This window comes from Vulpes lagopus, chromosome 9 (assembly GCF_018345385.1).
Source record: "Vulpes lagopus strain Blue_001 chromosome 9, ASM1834538v1, whole genome shotgun sequence".
Classification (NCBI taxonomy): Eukaryota; Metazoa; Chordata; class Mammalia; order Carnivora; family Canidae; genus Vulpes; species Vulpes lagopus.
Window position 1 is genome coordinate 58814231 of NC_054832.1, and position 14899 is coordinate 58829129.

At 37.5% G+C, this 14899-nt stretch overlaps 1 protein-coding gene and 1 non-coding gene across 5 annotated transcripts in view; one reads left to right on the forward strand and one right to left on the reverse strand.

Annotated features, from left to right (window-relative positions):
- The first annotated feature begins 5390 nt into the window (after positions 1 to 5390).
- Positions 5391 to 5495, forward strand: LOC121499185. The gene has a single exon (XR_005990031.1). It is a non-coding gene; the product is annotated as a U6 spliceosomal RNA (small nuclear RNA).
- A 2710-nt stretch (positions 5496 to 8205) lies between these two features.
- The window catches only part of TERF1 (telomeric repeat binding factor 1), a 38300-nt gene continuing 31606 nt past the window's right edge, over positions 8206 to 14899 (reverse strand). For all 4 annotated transcript variants that reach the window (XM_041769642.1, XM_041769640.1, XM_041769639.1 and 1 more), the window contains one exon: positions 8206 to 9376. In XM_041769642.1, coding sequence (XP_041625576.1) covers positions 9200 to 9376 — 177 coding nt within the window. In that variant the 3' untranslated portion in view covers positions 8206 to 9199. The remainder of the gene's footprint in view (positions 9377 to 14899) is intronic.

Here is a 14899-nt window from a genome sequence, read left to right on the forward strand (position 1 = left end):
GGATGGTGATCACTCAGAAGGGGAGAATGAAAAAGAGATGGAAAAAAAAGAAAAAGGGTCAAGGTAAACTATAATCACACTATTCTCTTTTTAAGATTTTTCTTGGGACATTTTTATTTGCGAATGCTATAATTAAGCATAAATATCAACAGCAATAGTTTAGCCATCTTTTCCAGGTATGCACAAAAACGATGCAAAATAAAACTGGTTCTACTCTTTAAGAATATTCTAGTGACTATTCATATAAATACCTCAAGTTGACTTAGAAAACAAAGACCTGGACATTCTGAGGTATTAGCAATCAGGTGATGAGCATATTGAAAGAGAGATGAACCACTTAGGTCAGTGACAAATGGATACACATTTACTCTCTCTCCTTCCCCAAATTCCACTGAGATTATAGGATCCACAGCAGAGAATTCCATAACATAGATGAGGGGTGAGGTATCAGCCCCAAATCAGAGATTTTGAAGAATTTTTTTAAAGATTGCAAATAAATGGGCTTCCCTTGGTGGACAAACCATAATGGAAAGAGTATACCCTTTAAGAATGTAGAAAATAAGGTGTAATCAGAGGTGAGAGTCATTCTTCCCGGGGTGGAGAAGTCCCACTGAGCAACAAGCAAGATGAATTTTAAACATCCTACCACTAGAAACAAATCTGTGAAATTTAAAATCAAGGCTAAGACTATGAAACTTTCCAGAGAGAGGAAACCCGGATCACCTACAAAGGAACAAGAATTTTCATGGGAAGATAGCAGTGTTCTCATCAGTATCCACGGATCAGTATCCACGGATGTCTAATGGAATAAAGCCTTCAAGCACTGAAGGAAAATAATTTTGAAACTAGCATTCTTTGTCAGCCAAATTACTAATGAAGTGTGAAAGCAAAAGAGACTTTAAGAGGTAGAAGGATACAGAAGCCTTATGAAGGTCCTAAATAGGATTTTTTTTTTCATTTAAACATGGTAGGTTAAACATATATTTGTCTCCCAATTTCCAATAAACTTAAAGGAGTTTTTAAAAAGATTAAAAAATATAAGAAGATCAAGAGAGAAAAAGATAGCAGGAAAGGGATGGCCACCAGATTTCGGGACCAAAAAACAGATGGCTGTCTAAGAAGAGAGGGGAAAGCCAAATACCTACTAGAGTTAATCTGGAGGAGCAAGGTAATTTACAACACCTTCGGAAAGGTTCCCAATACTTCCTTTAATGGAATGGTTGACAGTTGGTGTAAGAAACAGAGCCTTAGAGTCTCTGCAGCCAGGCAACAGCCTGACAGGTCTACTCTTGAGAGAGACTCCAGATTGGAAATGCCAGAAACAGCAACTGAGAATGGAAACTGAGTGAGTCTCCATTCTGAATGGTGACCGCCAAGTCTTTCCTCCACGCTCTGAGAGTACTGTAACCAGGAATATGTACTCCCCTTCCTCACCCTCATGCTCATCTGCTCACAGCAGTTTGTTAGATTCCTCTTTGAGGAAATCGATCATCCAAGAGAAATGACTACAGGTAATGACAGCTGAAATAGAGAAGTTCCTGTCCAATCACTATTTGGGTGTGCCTTGATCTCGACATGTGAGCACCCATTAGTGCTCATAGAGATTTCTGTCAGCTTTTTCATTCTCACTCATAAAAATAAATAAACAGCCCAGGGGAAGCAGACATTTGTGGAAAACCACTAACAAACAGAGAAAACAAAATTAAATAGAAAAAAAGCAATATAACAAAACTCAGAGGCAATAAACAATGCCAGGATCAAAAGAGATAATATCAATCATGAAATAAGAACAGGATGGCCAGAGAAGGAAACATTAAAACTTTTAAAAAGGAGAATTTAAAACCTCTTGGATATTAAAATGATTGATAGTAGATACATAAATGTAACATTTGGAAGTCAAGCAACATTTTCCCAGAAAGTAATCAAAAAAATTAAATACAGAAATTGGGAGACAAAAGATAAAAAAATAATAATAATCAGAATAGCAGTCAAAGAGATCCAACATCTGGATAATGGGAGTTCTAGAAAGAGTACAAAGAAACTAGGAGGGAGATTACTCAGAATAATACAGTATTTTTCAAAACTTAGCATATGCATTGCCAAAGCCACAGAGTGTCTCATTAGTTTAGAAAAGAAAGAAAAAAGATTCACATCAAAGCAAATTACCATGAAATTCTAGATTATTAGACACGTAAAAGAATCTAAACACTTCCACAGAGAAAAATGTAGGTCACATGCAAAGGATCAGTAACCACAATGGTTATCAGACTATTTGAAACAACATTTGACACTAAAGAGAGAAGTATGCCTCTGACATTCTGAGAGGAAATATTTTCCAAATTAAAATTCTATATCCAAAAAATTATTAGTCAAATACAAGGATAGAATAAGAATATTGTCAAACATGCCAGATAAAATAATTTTCCATTCTATGCATCTTTTCTTGAGAAGGTACAGGGAGAGGTGCTCTACCTAAATGAGGGTATAAACCATAAACGAGTGCCCAGGAAATAGGAAATCCAATTCAGGAGAGATGACTGGGATCCCCAGGAGAAAGAAGAAGGGACATGTGAGCTTGACGGCTGTGCAGCAGGCCTGGGGGACAGCCAGACACATGACAGCAGGACGAAGGAGGTCACCAAGAAAACAATGAAATCAACAGGATATCCGACATATTTTAATGTACTCAGATTTTCAGCTGGGTCAGAGAATTTGGAGATGATAAATGATGGGTACGCACAGAGCTATAACACAAACACTGATTATTGATACAACCAAAAAATGGGTACCGATACTCTAGAAGAACCGGGAGGAGGTTCTTTGGTGCAATGTGTGTGTTTCTAGGGGTTGGGAGAACATGCAAGAGACCTAAAACCTCATCCTATACAGTGGGTGTTGGGGGGTCAATAATCTAATACCTCAAGCCAGAAAATAACAAATAGCAGTATGAGCATATTTTTATTAAATAAAAAAATCAATACTTGAGAAATGAGTTGAGAGTTCAGAATGATCTCTCATTCTTTAGGGAGAATTGAAAGGCAGTGGAAGGGAAGAATGTTTTCCATTTTAAGCCATGTGCAACGATTTTACCTTTAAAATTATGAACATGAATTACTTTAGTGAAAATGGAAATAAAAATTCCAAGAAAAAACTGAAAATATAAGTATGGTCAAAATGCGAAGTGAACTAAAACATGCCATGATTTGACCTATTGGAGAAGGAGGAATGGGGGAAGAGAGAGAGAGAGAGAGAGAATACAATTGACCTTCAGTTTTTTAAGTTGCAAGAATTTATAATACAAAGTTAACTTTTTTTGAGTTACTCGTGCTTCTAGGATCCAATGTGAATAATATACTGAGTAGTCGTGATACAGGCTTATTGGTTTCTGATTTTTTTTAAGAATTACTCTGTATCTGGGGGATCCCTGGGTGGCTCAGTGGTTTAGCGCCTGCCTTTGCCCCGGGCATGATCCTGGAGTCCCGGGATCAAGTCCCACATTGGGCTCCCTGCATGGAGCCTGCCTCTCTCTCTCTCTCTCTCTCTGTGTCTCTCATGAATAAATAAATAAAATCTTGAAAAAAATTTAAAAAATGTACTCTGTATCTAAAGTGCAAAATATTTCATTATAATTGTCAGACTGAATGCTAAAAACAAACCAAAGAAACAGAACCCTTGGCCATGTAATAGTACTAGGAGAGTATAGGAAGCTGGGGAGAGCCTAAGTGCTGAGGTCAGGGTCCCTAATTTCCTCATCCTACATTGGAGAGTCAAGGATGAAGCCGATGGCATAAGAGTAACTCAAAGAAGCAGCTTCATTCACTGTGTGAAGTTCAGGAGGAGCACGGGAGGGAAGGGGAGTTAAATGTCTCATGCGTCATATCGGGCAGTTACCATCATAGCAACAGCCAAGTGTAGGTCATCAAGATATGAAAGCAGAAGCAAAAGGGCTCATCGTAGGATTCATTTGTAGGACGACTCATCAAACTCGTTACTGTTGTTTTTAACCACTTGGTAATGGTAGGAAGCCTTAAAATTAGAGAAACTTAAAAGAGCATCTCTGAAATAATGAGAAAATACTTGGCAGTGAAAACCACACCCCAATCCCAGGCATATTTTGAGGAGTTCTTGCACATTTCATTTGCTGCTGCAGCTGCTAAGTTCCACTGGTACTGAGAACACGGAGTCGGGCTTTATGAGGGACATCGACATTCACGGACTAAAGAGGGAAGAGGATTTTTTTTTTTTTCCTGATAAAGCTTTAATTGCGGGACATGAGCAGGTACAATATATGTGCTGTCACCAGGGCGATTGTGCCAATGCAATCAGAGTAACCGAAGCTTGATTCCTCCTCTGTGACGCTGATCAGTAGTATTACTCCTCTGCCTCCTCATCAGGGTTTTGCAAGAGTTCGAATCCACGCAAAGCAAAGCACTCACACATTTATAAAGATAAAAACAGATGTGAGCTCTTCTAGGACCCAAGTGGCAAGGAAAACCATTCTTTAAACAATTTTCTTGTAAAAAACAGAAACACTGAGAGTATTTTCCTTTGAGAGGCGTGGATTATTAAACCATCACATTTCTTAGGTTAAATTGTCCCTTTATTTTTGTTCTTTCGACACAGGAGAGGTTGAAATGAGGGCTTGCTTTAATATATTAAAGCGTTCTGACATTTGAAGGTATATGTGGTGGGGAGCGGCAAGTAGAAACCAAACCAAATCAAACCAGAAACAATTTTTTGGCTCTCAGCTGCAAACCCCTTTCTTTGCCCTGCTTTGTAGTATTGGAGCTGGAACTCTGCGCACATTTCTTGACGTTGGGGTTAAGCTTTATCAGCAGAGGGTGCTGGAGTCACTAGAATGATAGTGACAGCAAATCCACCCCCCACCCCACCCCACCCCCGTTATGGCCCCATTAAGAGTGAGGGAGCTACGGGAGGACTTCCAGCTGCATGTCAGGCCGCCTCTCCATCATCCCCACACCGCCCAGTAATGGTGGACTGCTTTTACAAACCTGTACTCACCGAGTTTCTTCACCTCCAGCAGGCTGTGCTCCACCATTCGGCAGGAGAGGGGCGCCCTTTGGTTGGTAGTTCCTTTTTGGTCTTCTCTTCCTCAGCACGGGGAGGGGTGTGTGTGTAATGCAAAGCCCAAGGCCAAGGTGGGGTATAATTAAGCAAGAATGCCAAAAGACTGTATTCTCAGAGGAAGGTGGAACTGGAAGTAAATACAAAACAGTCCCCTTCTCCCTAGGGAACTGTGGGAACATTACTTTGGCCTAATCAAGGCTGTCACCACAGTCTGCTGTCCTGTGAATGTGCACCCCAAATTCTCATCACCAGGCTGGTCTTTAGAAACCCCACATGACCAATTTACTTTAAAAGTGCATCTGGTGCTTGCTTTGGCAGCACATATACTAAAATTGGAAGGATACGGAGATTAGCATGGCCCCTGTGAAAGGATGACACGTAAAAGTGGATCTAGGGGCGCCCTGGTTGGCTTTAGTGTTAAGCATCTGTCTGCCTTTGGCTTGGGCTTGGTTCATGATCCTGGAATTGAGCCAACTTGGGCTCCCTGCTGGGCGGAAGGGGGCTGCTTCTCCCTTTCCCTGCCCCTCCCCTTGAAAAAAAAAAAAAAAGTAGATCTAAACTTGGGAATTTTTAAACCTGGAAGAAAAAAATGAGAACTAAAAGACATTCCCAGTTTCAGAAGTAACTGCTTACCAGAACAGAGACCTGCATATTTTAAAGAAAACAAAATCTAGAACTCAAAGGCAAGGGTCAACAAACAACAGCCTACAAGCTAAATCTTGCTGCCTGCTGTTTTTGTAAATCTAGTTTTATTGGAACACAGCCGCACCCACCCATTTAGTATTCCAAGCAGACTTGACCCACCCTTCTGCCCACAAAGCCTAAACTATTTTATCTGGCCCTTTTTTAGAAGCTTGCCAACCCCTGGCTCAGGCCACTGACATTTATTATGATTACTGATGTGGTTGGATTCTGGTATACCAATTTTTGTTTGTCCCTGTGGTTTGTTTTTGCTTCCCGTTCCTCCCACCTTTCACTTTCTTTTGGATTACTTGAATAATTTTTAATATTCTATTTTAATTTGTTGGCTATAAATATGCGTTCTTTAAAACGGTTGCTCTAGGGATTACAAATATACCTAAGAAGTTTTCTATTTAAGGGTTAGTATCATTCCTAATATTAGACTTCATGTAAATTGGAAAAGCCTTGCAGCAATAAACTGAAACAACTCTGAGACTGAATATAAAAATGGACAATGGGTAGACCTCACATGACAACAAACGGACTCAGGACCTCTGCAGCAACCAGTTTAGGTCGCCAAATGAAACCCCTGCAGCCAACTACCCAGAATGGTCAAGATTTGTTTGGCGACTGCTAACATCCTGACTTTTTGTCCAGACTCAGGACCAATCCGAGAGCCAAATATGTTCCCCCTAACAATCACGTTCGATGCCTGCTGCTGGCTGGCCAGGCTCCAGCTTTCTCCTGCCATTGATCTCCAATCAGAACATGCCTGCAGCTTTGTTTCTCATTATAAAGCTTTCCCATTACAGACTTCTGCCTGCAACTCTGCAAAACACAAGTGGTCATGTTTTGCTATAGCAAGATCTGAATCTGAATGAGCCTGTCCTCATTTCTGGGTGTTTTTTTTGGGGGGGTGGGGGGGTGGTTTTTATTTCCACAACTCAAGTGTTCAGCAATACAATAAATGTGACATGATCATCTGTTACTGCATATATGAACAAAGGTACATCCATAAATTGAAAGAAAAAAGCCCCCAAACTAGAGTTTTATTTCATTTCCTTAAATGTCTCTCTAGTCCAAAAGAAAACAAGGTATTCTCCTGGCCTCTGCACATTGGCTGAGTTGGGGCTCTTTCAGCGGGGAGCTGGATCACTTACAATTCCACTTTATCCTTCACCCCCTGTACCTGGGAAGCGCAAAGATCAGAGGTGGAGGCCTAGGGTCCTCTCAAGTCTTTCCTGAGACTGTGCAGTTCTGGGCCTGTGCGTGGCCTTCTGGATTCCCTGATTTACTCAAGAGTCCTTCAAAGCCCCTTTACTCCAACCCCCTGCCCCCCATCTATCTTCCTCCCCAGACTTCCGGTGTGTGTACCATGTCTGACACTAGGCAACTGTAAGTAATAGTTTTAAAGCCTTGAGAGCTCAGAGAGGGGTAAAACAAAGGCAAATTTCTGAATTAAACCCTCAGGGAAATGCCACACCAAGAATGTCTTACAAAAGAGGCTACTGCCTCTTTATTAAGCACTGCTCCAGTTGTTTTAGGTTCTTATTATATTCCAGAGTTTCAAAGATTAGATTCTAAAAGCTTTTGCCAACTTAATAGTTGTCTCAGTAAAGGGAAAAGTCTTTGGTGCTCACTACTCCACCATTTTTGGTCATGTCAATATGTCACATTTTAAAAAGATGAAGTTTTAGAAATGGAGGACAGATTAGTGGCTGCCACGGGGTGGAGGGAGAGAAATAGCAACAGGAGGCATCTTTGTGGTGTTGGAGTTGCTCAGCATTTTGCCTATGGTGGTGAATACATGAACCTACACAAGTGATAAATTTAGAACTAAATAAATTCACACATACTATATAATACAAGTAAAACTAGGGAAATGTGTATAACATTAGTGAATTGTATCACTATCCTAATGGTGATATGCTATAGTTTTATGAATACTGAGGGGAAAAAAAAAATCAGAGGAACAAATGTACAAGGAATCTCTCTGTATCATTTCTTAACAACTGCATGTGAATCTACAACTATCTCAAAAATTTTAATTTTAATTATTCAGCTGATTTTTATGCATCCATAAATGATAGAAATTATCTTTAGATAAATCTAAAATAGCTCTTTTAATAAGTAAAATAAAATTCTCAAGAAAGCATCATACTATAGAATTATACTGATCTTTTTTAGTGGGACATAAAATAATTGAGCATTTCGCAGTTAGTGGAAACTTAGGATTTGATGATTTATGGTATGTTTGGAAAGAGGTTTACTTACAGGTCCATTTTGGTTTACATCGCTAGCTTTGGCACTAACCATCAAAATGTCTGTAATAAACAGTGACAGTAACTAACAGGATAAATGGAGTCAGGAAGCATATAATAATTATCCACAATTCTGTTAACTACATGTATAAGACAAGTTCAGGAACAATGGGAAAGTAATATATGTAACTTTATTAAGAAATGAAATATAAATTATAAACTACCATTTACAATTAACTTTTGTACACCAATACTTCAGTATTTCCACTCATTAAAATAAAGCAAATGTAACTCAAAATGCTAAGTAATTCTTAGTTTGTGACTAAATTCTCTAAAGAACACAATATTGATGAATATTCAACATTGTTAAATAAGGTATGGGTGGTTATTTAACCTTAGTTAACAATCACCACAGACATCAAAATGATCATGGTTAATACCAACTGCAGCATTTATAGAATATTACTTAAGCCCAATATTGATGTATTAAATGAAAATACAGAAAAAAAAATCAAAGAAACTGGTATTTATGGCACCAGGTTAATGCAGATTTAAAACCATCTTTGTCAAAGTTTTAACACTGGAAGAAAGTTAAATGTACCTAAATGAGACATGACACTATTTTTGGTAATACTACAAATTTTGTCCTCCTATGGGTATTACTATTTTAGTTTTCTCCTCTATATGAAAAACTTAAGTATGTTCTACTTATGTATGGATTACCTCATACATATAACATTCTATAAACAAATACATTGGTAACTAATCTATTAAGGCCATCATCAAGTCTTAGAGAAACTTTAATGTGTCTTACAAAGGTGAGGTTAGCCTACAGACATGGAATAGGTTAATAGGAATAAATATAATTTTTCTTTTACCATGTTTTCTTTTCCTTTTAGTTGGAATAGGATTTGGGGATGGGGTTACTGAAAGCACCAGGGTTCAACAAATTTACATTTTACCAAAGGAAAAAGATTCTTAAAGAATGCAATGACGGGATCTAATGTTATTCTTACAGCATAATCTCCATTTTAGTTAAAGTGATACCATAATGATACTGTAATGCTTTAGACAAAAATTTTAAGATACATCAATGACCACCAAGTTTCAAAGAAAATGCAGTAATCAAAATATTTAATTGTCTTTTCATCAAGCTTTTACAAACACATTCAGTCTTCATTGTCTGAGCAAATCAGTTTTAGCTTCTTCATAGTCCTCCATCTGTCTTTTAACATGACACCTGTTCGGTTGTTGAATTTATAATGTAACAGTATTTTAGACCAGTTTCCCTCTCCGTATTTCCTCACACCAGATCTCAGATTCTTGTCTTCTTCCCAAAGCCATGCCTTTTGATAAAATGCAAAAACAGTTATTCACAGAAACAATTCTTTAAAGAACATACTTACTATAAATCCAACTGTTTAAAATCAAAGTGATATTAGTTTCTTAAGGATGGAAGAATTTGCATATATGTATTAGATTTCTGTAAGAGCTTATAAGATTTCTCAGGGTCCTTACTATTACCGTGCATTTTATCTAAGCACAGTATGGCTCAGCTGCCCAAGATCAGATAGCTACACAATTGTAGAGCTAACCCAACCCAATTCATCAGACTTTAAGCCTACATTGTCTCTTAGATGCTTTCTACAACTGTCATGAGGCTGGTATTCTGCGTCACTCCCCCTTTAAAAAGATTTATTTATTTTAGAGAGAAAAAGAGAGAGACAGAGAGAATGCTCGCACACATGTGAGGGGAGGAGTAGAGGGAGAAAAGCGGATTCCTTGCTAAGCGAGGGAGGAGCCCAATTTGAGGCTCAATCTCAATCTCACAAACCTGAGATCATGACCTAAGCTGAAACCAAGAGTTGGAAAATCAACTGAATGAGCCACACAGAAGCCCCCAGATGGGTACTTCTTAATCCCATGTATCTCTAAACAGAACTTATGAATATTTAATACTTCTTTAAGGAACCCAGAGAAAACCGACTTCTATGTCAGGCAAAGTACGCATAGCCATAAACCTCAACTCTTCCTTAAAACAGATTCTTTTTTTGAAAGTTTTTTTTTTTTTTTAAGATTTTATTTATTTATTCATGAGAGATACAGAGAGAGAGGCAGAGACACAGGTAGAGGGAGAAGCAGGCTCCACGCAGGGAGCCCAATGTGGGACTCGATCCTGGATGGAGGATCATGCCCTGAGCTGAAGGCAGACGCTCAACCGCTGAGCCACCAAGACGTCCCCTTAAAACAGATTCTTGAAAACATAACTAATTAGATGAATTCAAAACATTTTTATTTTGGAGAAAAATGGCTGAAGATTTTAAAAAATCAAGCTAGTACCATACACAGAAAAAAGTTATTGATAGTTGGCATTTGCTACAGGTGAGACCAACTAACCTATTCCTTATGCTGACATGCTGAAGGAGCAAATGATTATGTGAGTGTTTATTTATTGTGTCTGTGATTAGTTTCCCCAGTTGAATTTCCTATTTTCTTTAAAAATCCATTCATCATCAAGTCACAAAAAGATAAATACTGTATGATTTCATTTACATGAGGTATCTAGAATAGTCAAACTCACAGAAACAAAGTAAAATGGTGGCTGCCAGGAGATGGGAAAGGACAATGAGGAATTAATGGGTACAGAGTTTTAGTTTTGCAATATGAAAAAGTTATATAGAGATTGGTTGCACAACAACGTGAATGCACTTAATGCCACTGAACCATACAGTTAAAAATGATTAAGATAAATTTTGTTATGTATGTTTTACTACAAAGACATAAAAAAGTTAAGAAATGATCAAGGGACTTGAGAAGACATTTCTTCAAAGAACATACACAAATGGCCAGTAAGTGCATGATAAGACGCTCAACATCACTATCATTAGGGAAATGCAAATCAAAACTACAGGATATTACCTCACACTCATTAGCACATCTACCATCAAACAAACCCAAAAAACCAAAATCTAAGCACCAGAGAAAAACTAAACGTTGGTGAGGATGCAGGGAAATTGGAATTCTTATGTACTGCGGGAAGGAATAAAAATTGCGTGGCCAGAATGGAAAACAGAATGGTCGTTCCTCAAAAAAATTAAAATTACCATGCTATCCAGTAATTCTACTTATGGCATATACCCAAAAGAATTGAAAACAGGTAATAGAAGAGAAATCCATGGGTATCAACACCCATGTTGATAACAGTGTTAGTAGGCAAAACTTGGAAGCCATCTAAGTTATCCACTGATGGATGAATGGATGAACAAAATATGGTATATAAATACAGTGAGATATCATTTAGCTTTAAAAAGTAAGGAAATTCTGACACATAACTATAACATGGATGAAACCCGAGGACAATTATGCTAAGTGAAAAGAAGTCAAACACAAAAGGACATATACTATAGGATTCCACTTGTATGAGAGGTCCCTAAAACAGTCAAACTCGGGAGATAGAACGGTGTTTGCCAGAAGCATGGGAGAGGGGCAAATGGGAAGTTATTGTTTAATGGATATAGCTTTTGTTTTGCAAGTTGAAAAGAGTCCTGTGGAGGGACAGTGGTAATGGTAGCACAACAATATGAATGTTTAATGCCACTGAACTATATACACTTTAATATGGTTAAGATCATAAATTTTGTTATGCGTATTTAGTACAATTAAAAAAATTCTTACTCCGCTAATCTGATGCACTATTTAAAAAGAACTCAGGGTGGCTTCCTGAAGACAGACCTGAGATGAAGACTTGTAAATGGCTCAATGCCATAAAACTGGAAGTGACCATAATTAAACCTTGTTTGAGATGCTTGTCTTGGCAAATGTGTTGTCTCCTGAGTGCCTAGTGTACATGGCTAATTGATCTCTAGACAAAAAAAAAGAAGACATGCTCCTCTGATGGTCTACACTGACCAACCCTGCCTAATTCTGTCACCACTCCTACAAGCTTCAATCCACTGCTTGTCACTGATGCTAAAGCAAAAGAGATGTAAATTTTTCCACGTGTGGGTGAACAGTTTAAGAGAGAGAAATGGACTTACAGATTAAAAGTACTTCAGCAGGAGGTTATTAATCTTTGGGGTCACATAGATCTTTGAGGATATAATCAAAACTGTGGATCCATCTCATAGAGAAGTGGAGGTTACAAAATTTTATGTAACATTTCAGGGGCTACTTAGGCTAACCTTAAAAAAATAACTGCTTTTACTGTCCCCAACTGTAGAAGTTGCTACAGTTTTGTTCAGTTTTAAAGACTGGTTCTTAGTTTATGCAAATTTCATATATACACCATAATTTTCTTGTTTGAATATGAGCTAATTACTATTAAAGAGTGCACAGATGATACCTGATACAATACAAAAGCTCATTTATCTCAAGAAATAAATAATATTCTCTACCTGAATCTTACTTAGGTTCTTGGATACAAGTTTAAGCAGTATTTTCCAGTGGATCACATACAGCAAAGGTAGCAAGCTACTGCCAAAATCCAGCCTCAGGCTGTTTGTACTGTCCAGAAGCTAACAATGGTTTTTACATTTTAAAAGGCTGCTTTTAAAGGAGAAAAAAAAAAAAAAAGAAAAAATGTGATAGAAACTATCTATGGCCCAGGAAGCCTATTAAAATACCCACTACCTGGCCCTTTATAAAAAAGCTTTGCCAAACTCTGACCTAGAAGTTAGTTATAATTTTGTCAAGTGAAAAAAAATAATAATAATTTTGTCAAGTGAAAGTTAACTGAAAACTACCATTTTTAAGTATTTAATGTTTTCTTCTATTGAAAAAGAGCAACTTTAATTTGATATATTGTTACTCTGTGATTATGCCTTCTTTTGTTATGAATGTTTGGAATCTTAATTTCATCTATGTTTTAAAGGTAAGTGTCTTGAAAAACATCATATGGAACAAGATCATATAACCAAATAATAACATAATCTTTAAAAGTTTAAAGAGGCCTGGGTGCCTGGGTAGCTCAGCTGGTTAAGCACCTGACTCTAGATTTGGGCTCATGTCATAATCTCAGGGCCATGAGATTGAGCCCTGGATGGAGTTCTGTGCTGGGCATGAAGCCTGCTTAAGATTTTCTCTCTCCCTCTCCCTCAGCCCCTCCCCTCCCTGCCTGCCCCTGCAGGTGCATTCTTTCTCAATAAAAAATAAAAGGCCAACTCCTACTTTCAAGAAAGGAGTTGGATGACACATTTGGCTTATCAGTGACAGATCAGAAAGAAAATGTCAGGGTAGCACAATTTCATGAGTCTACTCTTGCTGACTCTTCTAGATTCCATCCATAATATCACATAGTTAACAAAGAATTTAAGATAATATATTTTAGGATATATTAAAAAAAAAAAAACCTGTGCTTTTTGTGCTATTCTGTCTTTTCCTTTTCTTGAAAAATTAAAAATAGAATCAACAACAACAAAAAAAATAACAACCCTGGTCAAGCCCACAACCCCAAAAGATACAAAGAACATAAAACAAATTAAAACACCAATCTTTTTCTTTCCTAAGGCTAAAAAGGTTTTATATAACTTATATTTGAAAATTATATATCATCTTTAATGCCGTTCAGAGGAAAAAACAATGGTTTATAATGCCTAAAGTGATACAATCTATAGTAAAAAAAAAAAAAAAGTTATATAGTAATTTCCATCATATACTATCTCTGGGAAAAAAGTCTTTCTTCTTGAAAAACATTTACTTTTCTTCTTTAATAGAATAAACTTACAAAAGGAAGTCTCAGTGAACTGTGATGAAGCTGGTAGAAATACCTATCTGTTTAACAGACAAATACAGCAAGGAGAAATTACCTAATCAGGTACAGAGTAGTGCAATAAACATTTTTTAGAGAATCAAAATGTTAATAACACAAAGTAAGATAAAATCTGTTACTCATCTGAAAAAAAAGTCCTACTCAAAAAGCCAACAGAGGAAAGTAGAAAATAAAATGAGACACTTGTGATAGCCAATATCACCTATATTCTAATTCTAAATTGCATACTTGATTACCCACATTTTGTTTTGAATGCAAAGAGAGAGAAAGAGAGAAACTTTTTTAATATACGTCTATTAAATAACACCTACAAACTCACTGAGAATTGTTGCCAGAATAACTACTGGGAAAGATCAATTAAAATATGAGGCAGAGACTTCTAGTTTGGGGACTGACATATAAAAAGCTTGCAAATATTACTCCAGTTCTGACAAGAAAAAAACTAAACAAACTGAAAGTCAACAACTCTTTGTAGATCTGTCAGAGAACTAACATCAATAGGTAAACTGCTGCCACAAAACTAGAAAAACATAAAGGTGGATACAGAGAAACTCAGCTTACCAGGAACAGAAGCTCACAGCTGGAACCAGTACTGACAGAAAACTTAACCATAATGGATGAACTGATAGAGGAACACTGCGGACAAGCTTGAGTTAAAAAAAAAAAAAAACTCCAGATGCCCAGTCTTAGCGGGGCCACAACTCCAACTCATCTCCACTTAACTCCAGCTCCCTCCACCCTACCATCATGGGAGGGAAATGCCCAACTTTTGCCCCTTCTAGCCATCCTTTCTCACTGAAGAGGGGGAAATAAAAGCTGAGAAGCATATATGAAGGCTTTAGTCTAGGACACAAACTCACTAAAAGAATCAGAAAATCACACAAAACTACAGAATACTTCTTCTCTTCCTCCTTCATTTTACCATATTATTTAGGTTCCTGTAAATCAACTGTCTTAGCTGAAAGAGCCATCTCAGGTCCTTACTAAGGAGCCAGGGAAAACCAAAGACAGCAAGGGAGACAAAAATAAGGAAATTTTAGCCTCTGACATGGGCTAGAGCAAATAGTAAATAAAGCCTAACTCTGAGCCACACAAACATAAA